We start from the raw sequence: 19,172 nt of genomic DNA on the forward strand, positions 1-19,172 counted from the left end.
GAAGACTTCTGAACTAATTCCATTTTAAATCAATTGATTTTTTCTATAACTAAACATCACCAATAAGAAGCAAATGCTACATTGTGGAGGCAAGTTATCCAATTAACTGAACAGCTGTATAATTAACTTTCTTCTCCTGCACTTCGAGGCTTCCTTCCTTCTTCTCCTTGTGCGTAGCGCTTTCCTGTAGTTGTTTGCAGAAGTTGGTTTATCCAGGTTTTTGATTTAATTCCTGTTCACTAGAAAAAAATCCTGGCTCTATTAGCATTCCTCTGATCATGTAAATGAGTACAATTATCATCTCAGACAGAAGAAGAGTCTGAATGCAATACCAATGTGGGCATGAAGCCAATATCCATGGGATTCTCTGTACAAGAAAGTATTGCTGTTTCTAAAGTCTAAATCTGGAGCCTCTGAAATGACAGTTCATTTTCAATGAATATGAAAACAAGCCTTAAGCAATATATCTCCAGCAAAGGCAATCAGCTATTTATGTAGTATGGTAAGCATGGGGCACTGTTGACATTTACAGCAACGCAAACAAACAAGCACTAGAAAACTTACACTACTCTTGACGTCTTTCAATTTGGGAAGTATGTCCAGCCCAAAGCCATCTGCCTGCCCTCTCGTCCTGTTTCCTCCATTCATGTAATTGCCGAAAGCAAGGACCAATCCTAAAACCCGCATAACTCCGGAGCCACTTTTCAATGTCTAGAAAACAAGATACAGCAGCATCCCGGTGAACACTTCAGAAACATTTAGTTTCATTGCACTTGAAATTCAGTTCAATTTATTTAATTAAATAGCTAGCAATTATTTTAAAAAATTGATGCAACTTATTTTTAATATCAAACTCAACCTAGGATTATCCCAGAGAGTTAAAAATAATGGAACTTCTATTAAATAACTAACTGTTGCTCACTTGAGTCAGAAATAAAATTACTTTTAAAATAATCAAAGGTTCATAGGATGGTTCACAACTTTCAACTCTATTCCACTCCTTCCACCACATTTTCCTTCACTGGCACGGGAATATCAGGGCTGAGAGCTTGGCAGGCATGGACCATTTTGCACCTTTACTCTTGTTGAAGACACATATACCACAGTAGAAGGATTTACTGGCATCCACTAGGGTAAAAGGGCAAATCTTGTAAACCGTAATGTAACTTGTTGCAACAAATCTCTTGGGTTTTGTGCCTAAGGAACAAATTAAGCCATCTCATCACATTTTTCAATTCTCTCTGTCCTCATGCTAAATTGTTAGTTATTTATTCATTTTCTTAAAATACTTAAAAGCGGTTAAGTGTTGAGCAATCTGTAATTGATGGATTGGGCACCAGAGCCTAATACCATGGGCAGTGGTCTCTGAACGTAATGAAAAACCATGAGTGCAAAAGATGTAGGAACTGTTGCACAAAGATCTCTGTTTTTCTCTTTTCACCAGCAACTCAACCCTCTTCCAGCTGTTAGCACAGAGTTTAGCAAGTGCTGAACCCAGGCCAGCAGCAACTGTGGAGGAATGAGTCAGCCATGGAGGAAATCCCTGGCATTTTAATGGCTGGCACAAAAGATGGCCATCTTACAAGCTTCTGCATACTAGTCTGGGCTCCATAATCAGTTCAGGCCTTTTCTCATGGAAGGAGGAATCTGGAAGAATGAAACTATCCAAATTATAATTTGGGAATTATAGTCCCATTTCAGTCTCATGTAGGATACATGAACAATTGTCAGTGGCGCAGGCCATGTATCTCACCCTATGTTTCAGGCACAGGATTCTTGCTGCTACCAAAAGCATGGCAAAGGATATGCGAATTTGCTTTACAGGTCAACATGACTGTATGGGTGTTGTAATGGATGAAGACTATTTACTAATCCATTGAGAAAAGCAGGGAGGATGGAAAAGGATGATCCAACCCACATGCTCTCTCTGTACCTGGCAGGCAAGGAAAAAAGGTTAATTCTTTCACATTGAATCAGGGGCATTGGTAGGTTTGGGAAACCACTTCGCCCAGTGAATAGTGCCCCCTTATCTGATGATCTTTACCAAGATTCCAGAAAAGTGTTTTCCCATTGTGTGTGTGCAGAGGTGTTGGTGGGAAAGGCGAATGCACCACTGATGGCAAGGCAAATTGGTCATTGCTCCCTGCGTGGCACATTGACTCATTTGACTCGTCAGTAAGGCTACATCCCCAACATTGTTTGTTGCTCAAACAGTGGGGTGGGTAATGCCCCATGAAACACTGCTGAAAGGGAAGCACTGTTTGCAGTGGAGAGTTTTCATTAAAAGTACCGTTCTTTCCCTGTCCAAGGCCCCAGCTGCCCTCAGGAACATTGCATCCTAGTAAATCTAATGGGTTATCTGGTATTGTGACAGTGCAATTTTCACTGATTTGCTGGGATCATGGGCTGAATAAGGAACCCCTAACTAGGGGGAAAGGGCCTGAGCACAGGAGAGAGCAGGCTGTAAAGAAGCATGGAAAATCCCCTTAAAGATGATAAAATAATTAAAGCACTTAAAGCAATTAACAACATGAAAGTAACAGGAACACCCGCCCCCCAATCAAGACACGAGAAAAACAAAAATAAAAACACTAAAACCTGTCTCTAAAAGGTCTGGGGAGAGACAAAGACTTGGTGCCAGGAAAGCCACCATGTAAGTGGCAGGTGAGGCTTTCAGGGGGTGTGTTCTGGAGACAGGGTGACGCAGCTAGAAGACTTTTGCGCTTGTGGCCACTGGTTTCACTTTATTTCACAGGAGCACCCAGCCTCAGATGAGGACCTCAGTGTTCTGGTGGATGAATATGGAAGACGTTCCTTCAGGTTTAGGTGCGGAATATTTCAACCACCTTAGCAGCATGCCTCAAGTTTTATTCCTGAGAAATATGACTGAAAGCTTCACTTTAAAGGAGAGAGTTTTGAATGAAACAATATGCATTGAAGAAGCAGCGGTGCATCCTAATTCACAAGAATAATTTTATAATAACCTTTTCAACAGATATTTCAAAGCTGCTGCTTGTTAAAGACAAAAAAAGACTTTTAAAGACATAGTTCCCTAGCTCTGATGATGTTTTGCCATTGTTGCATAATCCATGCCAGTGTCACCAAATTTCTGTGATCTGATTATGAGGCATTATGCCAGAAAGTTTATTTCCAAAGACAAAAAGGCAAACAGTGTTTGTCTGGAAAACGCTAAAGGGAAGGCAGTGTCCGTTACAAATGAGAGAAGATTTTGCTTTGGCACAAAAAGAAGGTACGTTATTCTCTAGATGTTGATGTGCATTTGCTACAGACCTGTGATGTTATTCTTCAGCACTGAAAGCCAAATCTCAAGATTGGCTTTGATCTTGAAGTACAATCATAAAATGTTCCATTCAGCAGGACTGCTATCCTTCACATTTAATGAGCGCTTAAAGTAAATAAAACTTTTGAAATATGAGTATCGATGAACAAGAAAGATTAAATATCAGCAAATCTAACTCTCACATCAGATGGCTCAGAACCTACCTCACACAGTTTCTGCAACAATTCAAGTTTGCTATGGATAGAGGAAATGCTTTCAGAAAATGTTGATTGGAACAGGATACAAAAGACTCTCTCGGAGAAGTTGGGAATCAGGGACAGCTCATAAAGAAACCTGCAGAAGTTAATGAAAAAAATGATTTAGTTCTGTCAGAGAAACTTTACTGGCAAATTTTATTTCCACAAGGCAGAACTCAGTATTATAGCCTAATTCAATGCCCAATCAAACAGTATCAGATTGAACCCGAACGAAAATCTGGAAAGAAGTTTTATTTTTTTTCCTGAATCAGAATGGAATCTGAGCCATTAACTTGAATTCTCTGTTGAACCTGAACCATACCAGAACCAAATATTCTGGTTTCTGATCCAGACAGGACTGCTGACAGGGTTGGTATGGATTTTTGTGGGATCCTTGACAATCTCCCTGTGTAGGGGATACTCACAATGAAGCCTCTCATGGATGGCCAAGCCCTCCTGTAGGGAATAGCAGCAGAAGAGTCAGTGACCGCTGAGGACTGCTCTTGAGAGCACTGAGAGGATGCTGCCAGGGAAGCCCTCCCATCCAGCAGTGGAGATGCGGATCTGGCATCTCCAGTCATCTGCCCCTTCCTTGAAGTATGCAGGCTAACACAGAAAAAAGCCAGCTTTGCCAGCAAAGGCTGCCTCTGGACCTCCCATTTTGCTTTGCACACCACAATGCCTCTGGGGTCAGCGCTGCTCTGAGTTAATGCTCCATTTGGTGACAGAGGCTCAGCAGGACTTGCTGTGCTCACAGCCAAGACTGGCTTTTGCAGTAGCTGCTAGCGCCCACTTGTCTCAAAGCAAAGATAGGTATGATAAAATTGCATGCATCTAAATTTTCTAAATGCAAACTGGAACTGAACGGGAACCGTGTGTTCTGTCTGGTGACAGAACCTTTATTAGCCTGAAGCAGGACTTCAGTTGCACTGAATCTGAACCATACCTGAAACAAGCAAACAAAAATTAATGGTTTGATTCCCTGCAATCAATTTAGTGTTCTTACTGTTCGGGTTTGTCTAAAGACTTGGCATTCTCTTTTTCTTTGCTTGACTTGCCATGTTTTTCTATCTTTTCCAGTTCATCCGATTGTGCTCTCTTTAAAAAAAGAAACACCCACAAATATAAAGAAACAATTACAGCTGGAAAGCAGAGTACATATACTGTAAATAAATATGTAAGAAGTTAATACATATCAAAAAGCTAGTCAATTATAAATCATTTATTATTCTTTCATTCTAACAATTTCATGTGAGTTATGTGTATACAATGTTTTTGGCGTCCCTCAGTGGTAATTAATGGAATAAAGTTACACATAAAACTGTTTGATCCAGAACTAAACCTCTCCAAACACCATATAATGTTAAGTCTATTAATAATTTGCAAGAGATCTTTTAATTCAAGCACAGCATATCAAGACAGTACATGAGCTACACCCCTTCCAACTCTTTTGAGCTGTTCATATGCTTTTCAGGATCAAATTACCCTCTTAAGCACTATTTCTTTTTCAATAGTTGGTTGCTTGCACCTGAATGCAATTTGATCACCAAAGCACATTCAATAAGGTAAGGCATGACAACCTGAATTAAAATTTTCAACACCATGGATTGCTGCATGATTCAAGAGTTGTGTTTGTGCGTGGGGGTGGGGGTAGTTATTCATCAATGGGTGGAGAAAACACACGAGAGAGACCTCTTGTGATACAGTATCACCAACCATTACATGTTTTCATAAAGATGTGCTGCACTTAGGAGAAAAGCAACACAATCAAAATTGCAGTAGCATCTAATATCTGAGTACTGTTCTACTGGGAGGTATCCTTTTCCAACCATATTCTGTTCAAAGGAAAGAACAACAGTTATTTTGCAGGTCAAAATGTGTAAAAGAGAGCCTTCAGGCTACTGGGTACTAAAAAGATTATCACTATTATCATTGACAATGGGAAGGGGAAGGACTGTTGCGATGGAAGGAGCTGAAACAAAGAGACTTAAACTAGTCAAGATATGCCACTAAACCCATCAATTTTTCAAATTGGGGGCTGGTGGGTGAAGGAGGTACCTGCTAGAAGTTTGCACCTTGTGGTCTAGCAAGATTATGCCAGGGCACTGGATGCATCTGAGCAAGTACAGTATAAGAGGAGTTCTAGTCTTATTCTCAGCTGTGGAGCATAGTAAAATAAAGCACTTTTTCCAGCTGTTATTTGGGAGTTATAATCGCTAAATCTAGCCCTTTGCTAAAATGATTTAATTTACAAACTCTTTGAGCAAGTATTTAATTAAAAGAGTCATGTACACAAACTTTCAGCTATGATTCTTTCAGCTATGATAATACCCGCCCGCATGCACGCACATGTGTTTATTCTGCATCTACCAGAGAAAATTTAGCATTTAGGCTCTGCTTCAAATAAAAAATCCCTCACATGCATCCTGAAGTGTTGAAACCCTATGGAGAACAACACTTTACAGTTTAGAAAAATAATGAGGAATGGGGAGGGAGAGATTGGAAACAACATGCTCAGCTCTTGTAAATCCACAATCACGTACAATTCATAATACTAGAACCCGAGTTCATCCAATGAAGCTGAATGACAGGAGAATTACTTTAGAAAGGAAACAGATGCAACTTTCCAAAGCGATATACTGCTCCTTTAGAGTGCCATTCACATGCTCTGGAAATTTTGGAGTGGCATACAAGAGGAAAGGATTAGGACTTGAGAACACATCTCCTTAGGTGTTGTACCCAATCATCCAGGCAGGTCATTTAGTGAAGAGGGTAGATGCAATTCTGCTGCCCAGCTATGTGGTACGGAAACACATTCATGGTTGATATGAAGACATAGGATTGCTATTTACAGAATCATAGAATCACAGAATAGTAGGGTTGAAAGGGGCCAGAAAACCACTGGGCCCAACCGGCTGCTGTTGCAGGACACCAACTTAAACCCTCCCTCTCAGATGCCATCCAGTTGTATCATGAATGCCTCTAGTGTGGAAGAGCCCACAAACTCTGGGGTAACCAGTTCCATTGTCATTCTGCTCTCACACTCAAGAATATTTTCCTGATATCTAGCTGGAATCTGGCTTGGGGTAACTTAAGCCTATTATTCCATGTCCTGCACTCTGGGATGATTGAGAAGAGATCCTGTCCTTCCTCTTTGTGACAGCTTTTCAAGTACCTGCATAGTGCTATCATATCTCCCCACACTCTTCTTTTTTGGAGGTTTAACATGCCCAGTTCTTTCAATTTCCCCTCACGGTGCTTTTACTTCTTTTGTGCAATACAGCTGTTTGGCTTTCAAAGCTACAGGATTAGCTTCCAAAGCTAATTTTGGCTACATTTATTTCTTTTTTAGAAACTAAAACAAAGCTTAAGCCAAATTTGCACACCATAGTAGTAAATTAAAAGGGAGTTTTCTATTCCCCTCAAAGAGAACATTCGGCAGATGCTTCATATAAAATTTTGTTAGCTCCTGATTATACTTGACACATCTTTGAAATAATACATTGAAAGAAATTAAAGAAAAAGCCTTTGAGTACAAGCTAATTGGACTATAGCACATCAAACAGAATGCACGTTTATTCTCCTTTAGAGTTCGCCATCAAATATTTCTCAAATAGGAAAGCAAAACATTTTGGCTAGGATTCTCCTCTAAGACAGCCTTCAGAACTCTCACCTCAGTAATCCTGGTGTGCTTATTTTGCTCTCCAGGCACAGATTGTATTATTAATCATATAGTACAGATGTGGCTGATGAGGCATCTTGAGGAATTCAGTTTTAGGTGACTGCAGCCCTGAATTCTTCCACTTTTGGTGGAAGAAATCAATTGGAAAGAGTATAAATTCCTCACACTCCAATTTAAGTTGTATCTTTATTGCATTTCTTCCTGCCAGGGAGCAGAGAGAGATGCTAGCGGGATATTGATTTCGATAGGGGAGAGCACCCATTTGTGTGCCCCACCCCATGCAGCAGAATGTCAATAAAAGTATGCCTAGCAGAGCTACTGGCACTTCCTAAGGGGCGAGTGATTGAGCTGCTGCTGTGATAAAGACCCAGTCTCTGGTCTTAGCCAGATTAACATTCTAAGGGGAGACCAGAGAGCAGAATTTGAGATATTGATCTTAAATGTTAGGTAGGCTTCTACAGATTAAGGCAGCATACTATGTCCCAGAACAAGAACATTTAGGCTTTGAAAGGTCAAAACTGGCATCTCAGAAGCAAACTAGTAACCAGTCCAATGACCCAGGACAGGTGTATAATCCAATATCCAACCTGGTAACTTATTCTGAATCGGATTAATATTCGAACCAGCTCTTAAGGACAGCCCATGTAGAGAGCATTGCCTCAATCTCAGCTGGAGCCAACTGGAAAAAAGAATACATGAAGCCATGTCTACCTTCTTCAGGTAGGCATGTACCTGATGATAAAGGTACACCAAGTCACAGTCACCTGAGCATCTCATATGGAGGGAACCCTATCAGAATTGTCCCCCATGCCTGTGCAAATATGTAAAGCAGTCTTCTCCATCCTAGTGTTTGCTAAACATTTTGGACTACAACTACCAGTATTCTTAACCATGGCTCATGCTAGCTGGAGCTGATGGGTACCAAAGTCATAAGCATCTGGAGATTGCTGCTCTAGAGCTAGTGCATGATCCAGGAGAACCTCCAAACTGCACTTTGCTCCTGTCTGCTTCAGGATTCTCTTCACTCACTCTCATCTAACCCAGTGCTGCCTCCACGCAACATGTCTATTGCCTTCCTAGGATTAGTTTATGAAAACAGAAAGTAAGCTTCATCAATTTATAAAACCCATTTTAGCAGAATCCTAGGCCAGCCTGACAACAAAAATCCCTACCAACATATGCAAAATAAAGCAAGCTGTTTCAAAAATGACATATTGGGTCAAATGTTTATTAGAAACGCAAACATCCATTTGTTTGGAAAATTATATTTCTTACTGCCTACAGAATTAGTTTATAGTTAAGAATTCACATGCACCTTTATTTTGAACAAACAAATCTCTGGGATCATGAACAATTATGAAGCAAGAATGGAAGATGGATAGATTAGGATGTGCTGGATACATAATCATTGACAAGCTTTTTTAAATTTACTCAAATGTTTTTCTCTACAACTATTTAATGAATAAAATGTAAATTATGTAGAATATACAGCCAATTATTATTATGTGCAGAAATAAACCCTACTGTATTGTACTGATACTGTATTTCCTATATATTTATATACTAAGTTCCAGTGTGTTCAAAAGGGCAGTCTCTCTGGTTTCAGAGAGCGGATTTAGTTCAGTAAAGGTACAATCCTATACAGGTTTAGACAGAAAGAAAACCTATAAGTCCCAGCTGGAATAGTTCAGGATTGTGCCCTAAAGTGACCTATCCATTTTTAAACCAGCTTTACAATAATCATTTGGTATAAAAATTGTCCCCTGTTATGGTTTTTAATCAAACTACTATTTTATCCATTGCTTTTATTTATGCATGTAATTTTAACACCATTTAAATGAATAGATACTGCAGTGATTTATGAAAGCATCTTTGATTTTATATTTTATTCAAAATGTATAGAAAATCTGTACAAACTGAGGAATAAAAAATAGAAATAATATGCCAATAATATGTTCACTGTACTAAAATAATGCAGACTAATAAGCATATATATTTTTTGTTGCTGGAAAACAAAAAGTGCCCAAGACATATTTAGTAACTATACAGTTTAACAAGACTTTAATTCTTCAGTAAACAGGAACTGAAGCCCTCAGGATTGTGGCTTTTGAAATTAGTGTGTTTAGACTTGGAGGCTGACCAAACTCCTTTCACATCTCGAAGGAAAAGCACCATGCCAAACATATGTAATCAGAAAAAAAATGCATTTTGAAGAATGATCATAAAACAAATGCTCCCATATGTTTGAGAGATGAAATAGAATGTCTGAGAACTAGCACCATAATGTTTTAACTGTGATCAAAATAATTTTCAGATATAACGATTAAAGCAGAGTGAGAAAAGTCACAGGAAACGGCATGCAAATTAATAAAAAAATTAAAATATGGGAAAGTAAAATAGGGAGATTCACCTACAAATAAAATGTTTTCCCTAGTTCTGGAGCCTGTGGGTCAAACACAAAAGGGAAACCAGAATAGACTGGTCCCATCACCTTAACACTTGTCAAGGAAGAGCTGACATGAGGGAAAAAGCATGTAGGTCAGTGTGTCTATAGCATATAGTATGGTGAAGCAGCATCAGAGACAGAACAGAACTTCTCGCCAACTTCTCCTCCTCCTCCTCCTCCTCCTCCATCATCTTCTTCTTCTTCCAGCAGTAATATCACATAGAGGGGTGCAACACATTCAGACAAATCCCAGTTCCAGACTGGCATCAGGCTGATTTAGAAAGATTTGAGAGATGTCCAAACTGAAGCAGGGATCCTCTGAAGCAGACAGAAAGGAATCTGAATCCTCCCAAACCTTTATTAGTGTTTTGGAGATTCAGAGGGACAGAGACACAGACAGTCTGTCTCGGAAAAAAGCCACACTTCTCCTTTTTCAAGCTTATGGCCTCTTGCCTCTGCAGCGTCTACTGCTCTGAATGCTTTCGGGATATTATTCCCCTGGAAAAGCACAGCCTTAGCATTTAATCTAACTGGATCATTTTTGCCACCTAATTTTAGAAGATTTCAGGACAGAAGAGGTGGGAGGTTCAAGCTTGGCTGCTCTCCATAACAGTAAAGAAAATTAAGATAATTGGTGCATTAGTTTGAAGCAGGAAAATGATAATGCAGTCTTTGAACCTTTGTCTAAAGCTGCATTGTGTATATAACATGTATCATGCATTGTTAATTATAACAATAATTGTTAATTGTTGTTTCCTTGTTATCCCAACGTTTTTCCTGCAAGGAACCCGTACACCTAGTCCTCTCCTTGTATCTTCACAACCACCTGGTCAGGTAGGTCAGGCTGAATGCCGGTGAGTGGCCCAAGGTCACCCAGTGGGCCTTGTGGAGGGGTGAGGACTAGGACCAGATTTCCTGAGCACTGCACCACACTGACTTGCCACACCAAACTAAGTTTGGTGCATAAATGCTCGATGATCAATAGCAGTTGACATGGACTCTTGTACTCCTTTTGCTTATACAATAAAGCTGCTTTGATGGTCTTTTCATTTGTTCAGTTTTATATGTCTGCGGGATCTTTCTTCCCCTCCCTCAACTTTTTTGGGAAAATGATACATTTCTTCAAAGCTTTCCATATTTGGAAAAAAACAGAGTGAAGAGTACAGGGGTGAGAGGAAGGAGTTTTGTGAATGGTGTTAGGATCGTTCACAGGGCAGCTTTAGCATAGTTCACAAAGCTTTGCGGGGGGGGGGGCATTGGAGCGAGGCACGGCAGGGCTGCTCTGGGTTCAGTGCCCAAAAGCAGGGATCTTGAGAGAGTTCTGGTGCAGTTCTGGAGGTTCTTTTCAACTTGTGGTCCTTCTTGAAATTATTCTTCCATACCTCCTCTTTCCACTTCAGTTCTCTCCTACATTCATTCCTATAATGGCGTCCTCATTATTTCATTTGTCTTCCTGCCGTTGTTTGAACAGGTCTCAAATGTTCGGTTTTGGTTTTGATACCTGCTGTCATTCACTGCTTTCTCCTTTCCCCAGTTTTGGACCTAGTTGCGTAAGTTTGATTTTAAGTTCACGTGTTGGATGAGGAAGGCGTCCTGCCTCCACCGTACCCTCCCCTGTCCTATCAGCTTTGCAGTGCACTCTCCACAACTTTAAGTGAGCAGCAGAACAAAAGCTTCACACTTGATGTCATTTATCATAGCTCCCGAGTCACTGCACCTATTGTTCTGAAACCTGGTAGGAGTCTTCTCTAACTGCACTTCTAGGAGTTGAGTCTTTTTCACAAAATTGAGTATTAAATCATGTGTGACTGTGTGTGCATATGAGTGAGTGAGTGAGTGAGTGTGTGTGTGTGTGTGTGTGTGAGAGAGAGAGAGAGAGAGAGAGAGAGAGACTTTTTGCATATATTATTATTGTGTGACTGCTAAGATGTGACAGATTACTTAGCAGAATCTCTGAAATGAATGCATAGAAATTGGGAAATAAGGGAAGAAGTAAATCTCTTTTCAGTTCTCCGCAAATCAACTGAAATTTTGTAGGTTTCTTCACCAATGGCACCTTTATGATGTATGTACTTTTCATAAAATTTGACCCCAAAAAATCCAGAAGGATAAGCAAATATATTTTTGGAAATTTGCAAATTGTAAAGCCCTTTTTTGCACAAAACCCCCATAGCTGTGATTTGGCAGGCTTCACTCCCTGAAAGGGATCTGAGAATTTTACCTGAGTCTGCAAAGGAACAAAAATGTTATCAGCAGGTCTCTTAAAAATAAAAATTAAAATTAAAGACACCTAGCACAAAAAAGCTTGTGCTGATGTTTCTGAAATGGGACCAGTGTATTCCCTCAGAAGGTGTTACTGGGCCTACACATTTCATCCAGTCCTATTTTAAAGTAAAATGAAAATGATTATCACTGTTGATTTCCTATGACAGACCATGTGAGGAACATAGCTTTGGATTTCTGCTTTAGGATTTTGCCCTTAATCTAATCACATGGTCTCCAGCTCTGAACTGAACTGGGCTGTTTCTGAATTGCCAAATTGAAGCTTGAACCGAATCTTGTGTTTAGTACACATTCCTAGTATCAGTAGCATTTTGCAAGCTTTTCTCTCTTTGGTATCCAATTCTGAGAAAGAAGAACCCTAGCAAATCACATATGCAGGGCTGCAGTATTTTTCATAATGACTGGGTTCACATGAGCAAGCCCACCACAGTGGCTTATGTAAGCCATCATGATTTGTGAGCACCTACAGGCACCTGTTCTATACAGGTACCTGTTCTATAACCTGTTCTATATACCTATCCATCCCCCCCCCCACCACCCTTTGTAGCATCTTGTGCAAACACACCAAGGCTGGGTTGCTGTTTGGTAAAAAGAGCCTCCAGAACCCATGGACACTTCTAGGGTGTTGGTTGGTTTGTTAAGCACAACAACATCCTATCTTGCCAGGTTGGCACAACACATAAGTTATGGGTGAGCACTTAGTTGCAAAATAGGCACCCAAAACCCTCAATGGCTATTTAAGCCACCATGGGTTCCTTTGATCATGAGAACTGGCACATTTTGAAAATTCTTTACAAAGTTGTACTTTAGTTTGATGTTTTCTTCTTTTTTCTGATGTTGGAGCGATTTTCCACCTCAGTGATGTTTGGGAAACACAAGATTGCACTGCTAGACATTTGTTGTTTGTATTGAAGTGAAAACTGGGGATGTGGGCCAGCTAATAGGACAGAAAGCAACTGGGTGGCATTCTGCAGTTGGAATCAAGAACAAGTCGTGTATTTGTATCAATATTCTACCCTGCATCCTTTTCCTTTTAGACGTGATTAAAGGGATTTGTGATGAAACATAAAGTCCACCCAGATTCTTCTGTTTCATATTTTTTTTTAATAAATCCTGCTTCCCTTCTGTAGTAGCTTAAAATAATATTTTAAAGGAAAACCACCTTTTGGATAAAAGCATTAGAAGGAATTCCTTTTAATACTTACCTTAATTTGCATTTAGCTGTTGTTAATTTATAGCCCAGCTCAACAACTAATTTGAACAGGGCCCATATTTCAAAAAGAAGATAAATATGCTTTAGTATCCACTAAATTATATATAAAGGGACATGGGGGAAAGGGCAAAAACAGTCAAGTTTTCCACAAAGCTTTCCCATTATTATCTGGAGTAGATTATTATCTACTCCTCCACCATTGATATCTCTACATTTGTGCTATGTTTAAGCACAATGAATTAACCGTGAGACAGCAAAAGATAAGTGAGAAATTCATTTCTATTTGTTTTCAATCATAGTTTACATCTCTTGGAGCTGTACATGGAACCAAACTTATTCTGTGGTTATAAGTCCCTATGATTCTGAGCTTGCAATTCACCAGATAAAAATGTGTTCTTTGAAAAATGCAGAGAAACACATATTTGTTAATGGAAGAAAAATGTATATGCTTAAATATGTGCATAATTGATGCATGCATTTGGGAACACACATTTACAGATATGCAGGGACATTTGTACAAGGAAAAAGCGCAGCTCTGGTATAGGCTGAAGGCAGGAGTTTCAGAGAACCTCTGTGAGTTTTGCTGAATCACATATTCCTAACACTGGCTCCTTGAGGGCCGCCCATTCCCCCGACTTGCTCCTTTGCCTCTTCCCTTTGCCAAGGTGAATCCCAGCTTCAGGCCTGTGTTTAGAGCATTGCTGGGGAAATGTACAAACCTCTGGTAATAGCTTGAGCTATCAATACCTGCCTGGATTCTAAATCCTGAAGTCAAGGTTCAAGAGTCAACACCCTCTTCTGCAAGAACAACAGTAGAATCATTTGCAGAGTTGTCAGCTTATGTATTGTAGCTGCCTATTCCCAGTCCTTTACATCAGCATTCTTCACCTACATCAGACCCAGTCAGCATGGCTAATGGCCAAGAATTCTGAAATGCACCAGACTAAGCGAGTCTATTTTGCAATTTTGCTCACAAGTCCCCGAATTTCACATTCTCTTTTATAGGTTTCTTTTTAGAAACCAAAATGTGCCCAGGGTGGCAAACTGTCCCAAAATTTGCATAAAAATAATTATGTGGGCTGCTTTAGTACCCCAAAGGCACAAAAGGATTTTAAAAGGATGTCATCTTATTTTTCCCCCCCTAAAGACAAGACTCTGGGCTAAAAGCTCAGCAAATGGAATTAAAATCCATTGAAGCATTTTTATGCTCCTTTAAAGTTTGGAGGCCAAACTGTTCTTATACAGAAGAAAAATCAATAAACCAAGCACTGTTATGCAGATTCTGTGGTTTTACCTGCTTCAGGAAATATTAAGCCTTAAATTACTTGTACTAGCTGAAATCTGAAACCCATTCTTATGCTGATTCAAACCTTCTGGGAGAAACATTTAGTCAAACCTAGGTTTTTTCATATGTAGCATTTGGGTTCCCTGAAGCACCTCTGACTGGGTCCAAAATGACCCCTTTTGTGACTAATGCTAGGTTTCGTCTTGATGCAGGATGAAGCTTAAGCCAAGATATTCATTCTACTTACACTGGCCATTCCACTGGAACATCGCATACAAACCACATGTGCAGTGGAAGTGTTCACCACTTACTGGAATTTACCTTTAACTGAAAATTCACTATGGCATAAATAAATACTATTAATTTATTTATGTATTTGAGATTTTTGTATACCGCCCGACTATTGTCTCTTCTCTTCCTCTTATTGTCACACCACTTGAGGAGGGTGGTGGAACTGATCACAATGACTTTTATAGGATAATTATGTTTGTGTTGTGCTTGGATGTTAGTTTTTCTTTCACAATAGGTAGCACCAATGTCATTTATGAACTGACAGTTTTAATGTGAAATCAATAGATATGTGGAAGAGAAATCTTGTTTACTATGGCAATTAATGAGAACATTATATGAGAACATGGAAATACAGGGATAAAAAAGAATAATTTCCAATATACTCCTACCTGGTAAGTTATGTGGAAAATTGCAATGTTTAAAGACACAGTAGAATCCCTGGTCTAATGTGTAAGAACAATTATCTATTCCACAATGAAATCAGTGGCTGCCTATTCATTTATTTTAAAACATTTTTACCCTATCTTTATCCATACCGATCTCAAGACAGTTTACAACCAGAGCTTAACAGCACATTAAAATACAATATAATATATAAAATATGCAACTAATTTTAACTCGATAATTCTATAATAAAATAATCAACCCTTCAATTAGTGGATAGATGAAAGGGGGGCTTGGCCTGGTGTTGAAATGTAGAAAGCGTTGGCACCAGGTGCACCCTTCCAGGGAGCAGATTCCAAAGCTGGGGCAATATCACAGAAAAGGCTCTTCCCTGGGTAGATGCCTTTCTAACCTCCTATTTAAAACCACACACCAAACAGAGCCAAAAAAAAAAAAAAAAGACATCTGAATAACTCTCTAACAGGTATCAAATATGCTTTCCCACTGTATTAGATAACATGTTTGAGAGGAGGATGGGATGGGCACCACCAGAAGCTTTCTCCCAGCTGCCGGAGAAAGAGACGCTATCACCACAGCATCTTGCCATTGGTGCTCAAATGGCACAGCCAGCCAAAAACAGGGTGTGCTGGGATATATTGGGGATGGCATTGGGTCCACAGGCTCCACATCCCTCCTGTTCCAACACACCAGCCCTGGAACTGGCATGGTGTATTTCCCTTCCACTGACAACAACAAGAAGAAAAAAAAAAAAATAGCAGGGAGACGGGGAGCCCCAGGGAAAAATAGCCTGCTTCCATCCTGCCAAACTGGGCCCTGCAGGTTGTGGATTTGGCCATCTTGCCTTCTCCTTGCAAAAGTACTCTGTTAAGTCTACTAATTTGTAATGTCCTGTCTTGGAAGGGGTACATGATTTCCCTGATCCTGACTGGCAGCATTTTAAAATTTCTGCATAGTGTTTTATTTACAGGAAATCAGCAACATACCCATGGCCACAAATTAATCCTTTTGGCCCTCTTTGCAAGCAAAGAAAAAAGTGTTTACCCAAACATATAATTAGTACATGTGTATTTTACCCTTGCTACTCACATTCTCATAAAGGGCTTGAAGAGTCTCTAAGTCAACCACAGAGTTGTCCAAGTTCACAACAGCTGTGAAAAAGACAGACAAAAGTGAAAAGGGATTACAGGTCAAGATTGTAATCCATCAGTGAAGAAAAGATTAAGCACAATAGTTTTTTTTAAATGACCCACTGGTCATTCAGCTTAACGGCTTAACATTTATCAATGCCTTCAAAAGTGCTGCATCTAAGACTGTGGACAAGGAACCTGGTAGAGCCAGGTGCGAAATGTTATGAAATTTGCATTCCCTTTCCTTTAGCAAGACATGAATCTCATATGAGTAAAGCAAAAATCAAAGATCAGAGATAACCTTTATATCATAGCTTCATAATCTGGCTAAAAGCATGACAGAAAATTGCAGGTCTATTACAGCTGCGCACACACACACAAATGCACAGATACACCGGGGACCAGTCACTGGTTGAGTTTCACCCTTAAACTGAGTAATCCATAGATCAATGAGTGTCCGTCAATACACCCCATAAGGGTTAAATCTTCTTTTCCCTAAAGCCAATGATTTAGTATAGATATAAAATGACACTTCCCTTGCTATTTATCCTATGCCACAGATACCCATGGCTACTGAGAGAGATAAATAGTTAGCCATTACACCAACAAAATTTTCAGCTTCAAAAAGAATGGGAACAGCATAGCTATGTTTATGGGAAGGAAATTTAAGATAAGTCAATGAAGCAAAGATAGAAAAAATTCATATTTAGGGTAGCAGAATGGAATGTAAGAGACAATTACTGTAAAAGTTTGCCACAATGCATACTTTCAAATGATATTTTCTTTTTGGTTTTGGTACACCAAGACTGTAAATGAAGCAAGCTGTTCAAACTAGTTTGAGATCCAGCAAACAGGTTGATTCAAGTGTGTGCAGAGGAGTCCTTGACCCATTGTAGCCAGGTTCCATCCTGCCCTAAGAGGCAGTCATTCCTGGTCAAGGTGGAAGTGATGGTTCATCTTTCTTAAAGATGGGGCCCACTTACTTTGCATATCGGAGAGGAAGCTATTGCCTGCCTCCAAATGTACAACTCCTGAGCACAGTCAAAATCATGTTTGAATTGACAACTCAACTGCAAGCTTTCTTAGATGAGGCAGATTTTCTACATTTAATTAAGCTGAATTTCAGGGTGTGTTGTTACAGTGGAACCACTTTATTTATTTGCTAATTAAAAATAATAATAAAGTGCCCAATCTGTTTATATTTCAGGGCTATGTGCAATCATATAGAATAATAAAGCAACAACAAAACTCTTAATAAATAAATTATATGCATGCTAAAAGACATGAATGAAGAAAAACATTCTAGCTTGGTGCCAAAAAATTGTTTTGTGGGAAACTGATGGGAAACTTTGCAGACTAAAATAAATGCAAACGTCTGTGAATTTTTAAAAAGATACACATTGCAGAATAATGCAGAAACTGGATGGAACATACTCATGAATTCATACATATGCAATTGACATGACCAAGATGTGGACTGATTTGTATAATCTTACCATACCTTTGATAAAAAGCATCTACAGGTCTGCTGCAGAAGATCTTAGTAAATGGGAATATTGATATAGGAGATACTTCTTCATGGGTGTGGACCTCATGCCATTAAGAGTTTTAACAGAACGTACCAGCATCTTGAACTGCTCCCAGTGGCAGATTCTGCACCAGTAGAAACTTTGGACTCAGTTTCAAGCTCATTGCAGTAATTGGAAGGTAACAAACCCCAGATCAGGATGGCCAGGCTACCCTCTTCCTCAAATTGTCACAACTGGTGAAATCATGAGAAAGCTCCAAAGGCACTCTGTGCCTCTAAGCAGCTGGGGTGTTTAGCTGTCTATAGAACTATCCCAAATGATTCAGCTGCTCTTTCAAGGGGAGTGTGTGTGACCATATGGGGAGTGGTGTGTGACCACTGGAGAGCCAGTGTGGTGTAGTGGTTAAGAGTGTGGGACTGGGACTCAGGCGATCTGGGTTCTAGTCCCCGCTCAGCCATGCAACCAACTGGGTGACTCTGGGCCAGTCACAGACTCACAGCCCAACCTACCTCACAGGGTTGTTGTTGTGGGGATAAGATGGAGGAGGAGAATGATATAAGCTGCCTTGAGCCCTTTGTAGGAAAAAGGCAGGATATAAATTGAAAAATAAATAAATATTATATTGGAATAACACCAGTTTTCCAGATTTAATGTCTTGGTCTTGTCAGGCTTCAGTTTCAATGCATAGGCTCTCATCTAGCCCATTAGGGTGTCCAAGTACAAGTTCAACGGTTCTACAGCCTAACCTGACTTGGATGACAAAGAGAATGCTGAATTCTGACAGCACCTCTCTGTAATCCTGAGTTACGTTATCCAGTGGCTTCATAAAAACTGCTTAAAAGATGGAAACCTATGGAAACCCATAACACAAGTGCCCGAAATCGCCAGTGAAATTTTCTGGAATCATTCCAGAAGGATGTTGAATATGGTTAATGATATTACAGCAGCTGAGAGTTCAAAGAGACATAACAGGCTCACAGAGACTCCTGTCCCCCACATTCCAGATTCCCAAACTCTTGTTTAATTCAAAAAAAGTGAAAAGCACACCCATGGAATGTATAGGACATGTGTGGTGTTAAGATACCCCCATGAATGAAATGGCAAGCATAGAGTTAAGAGCTTTCCCCACCATAACATGAATGTTAAAAGCTCCTAAAACAAAGATTATTGGAAATCTCAAGCCTAATTCTGTCTGTTTAGGTAGGAAGCCCAGGGGTTGGACAAAAATTTGCTTTGTGAAGGTGCCATTCTATTTAATGGCACTCAGTGTTTATCTCCCAGAACCAAACACAGACGAAATTCAATTTACAGTCAGAAACCCATACATTTCCAATCTTGCAATGCATTCGTTGAAACACGCAAAAATGCATCCAC

At 39.7% G+C, this 19,172-nt stretch overlaps 1 protein-coding gene across 1 annotated transcript in view; it reads right to left on the reverse strand.

Annotated features, from left to right (window-relative positions):
- Positions 1 to 19,172, reverse strand: part of FMN2 (formin 2) — a 165,815-nt gene that overhangs the window by 49,267 nt on the left and 97,376 nt on the right. Inside the window, exons 9-12 of the mRNA XM_044451225.1 lie at positions 16,229 to 16,290; positions 4,544 to 4,635; positions 3,505 to 3,634; positions 565 to 711 (exon numbers count right to left, since the gene is read on the reverse strand). Of these exons, the coding sequence (XP_044307160.1) occupies positions 565 to 711; positions 3,505 to 3,634; positions 4,544 to 4,635; positions 16,229 to 16,290 (431 nt within the window). The remainder of the gene's footprint in view (positions 1 to 564; positions 712 to 3,504; positions 3,635 to 4,543; positions 4,636 to 16,228; positions 16,291 to 19,172) is intronic.

This window comes from Varanus komodoensis, unplaced genomic scaffold, assembly GCF_004798865.1.
Source record: "Varanus komodoensis strain SLA01 unplaced genomic scaffold, ASM479886v1 scaffold1, whole genome shotgun sequence".
Lineage (NCBI taxonomy): Eukaryota > Metazoa > Chordata > Lepidosauria > Squamata > Varanidae > Varanus > Varanus komodoensis.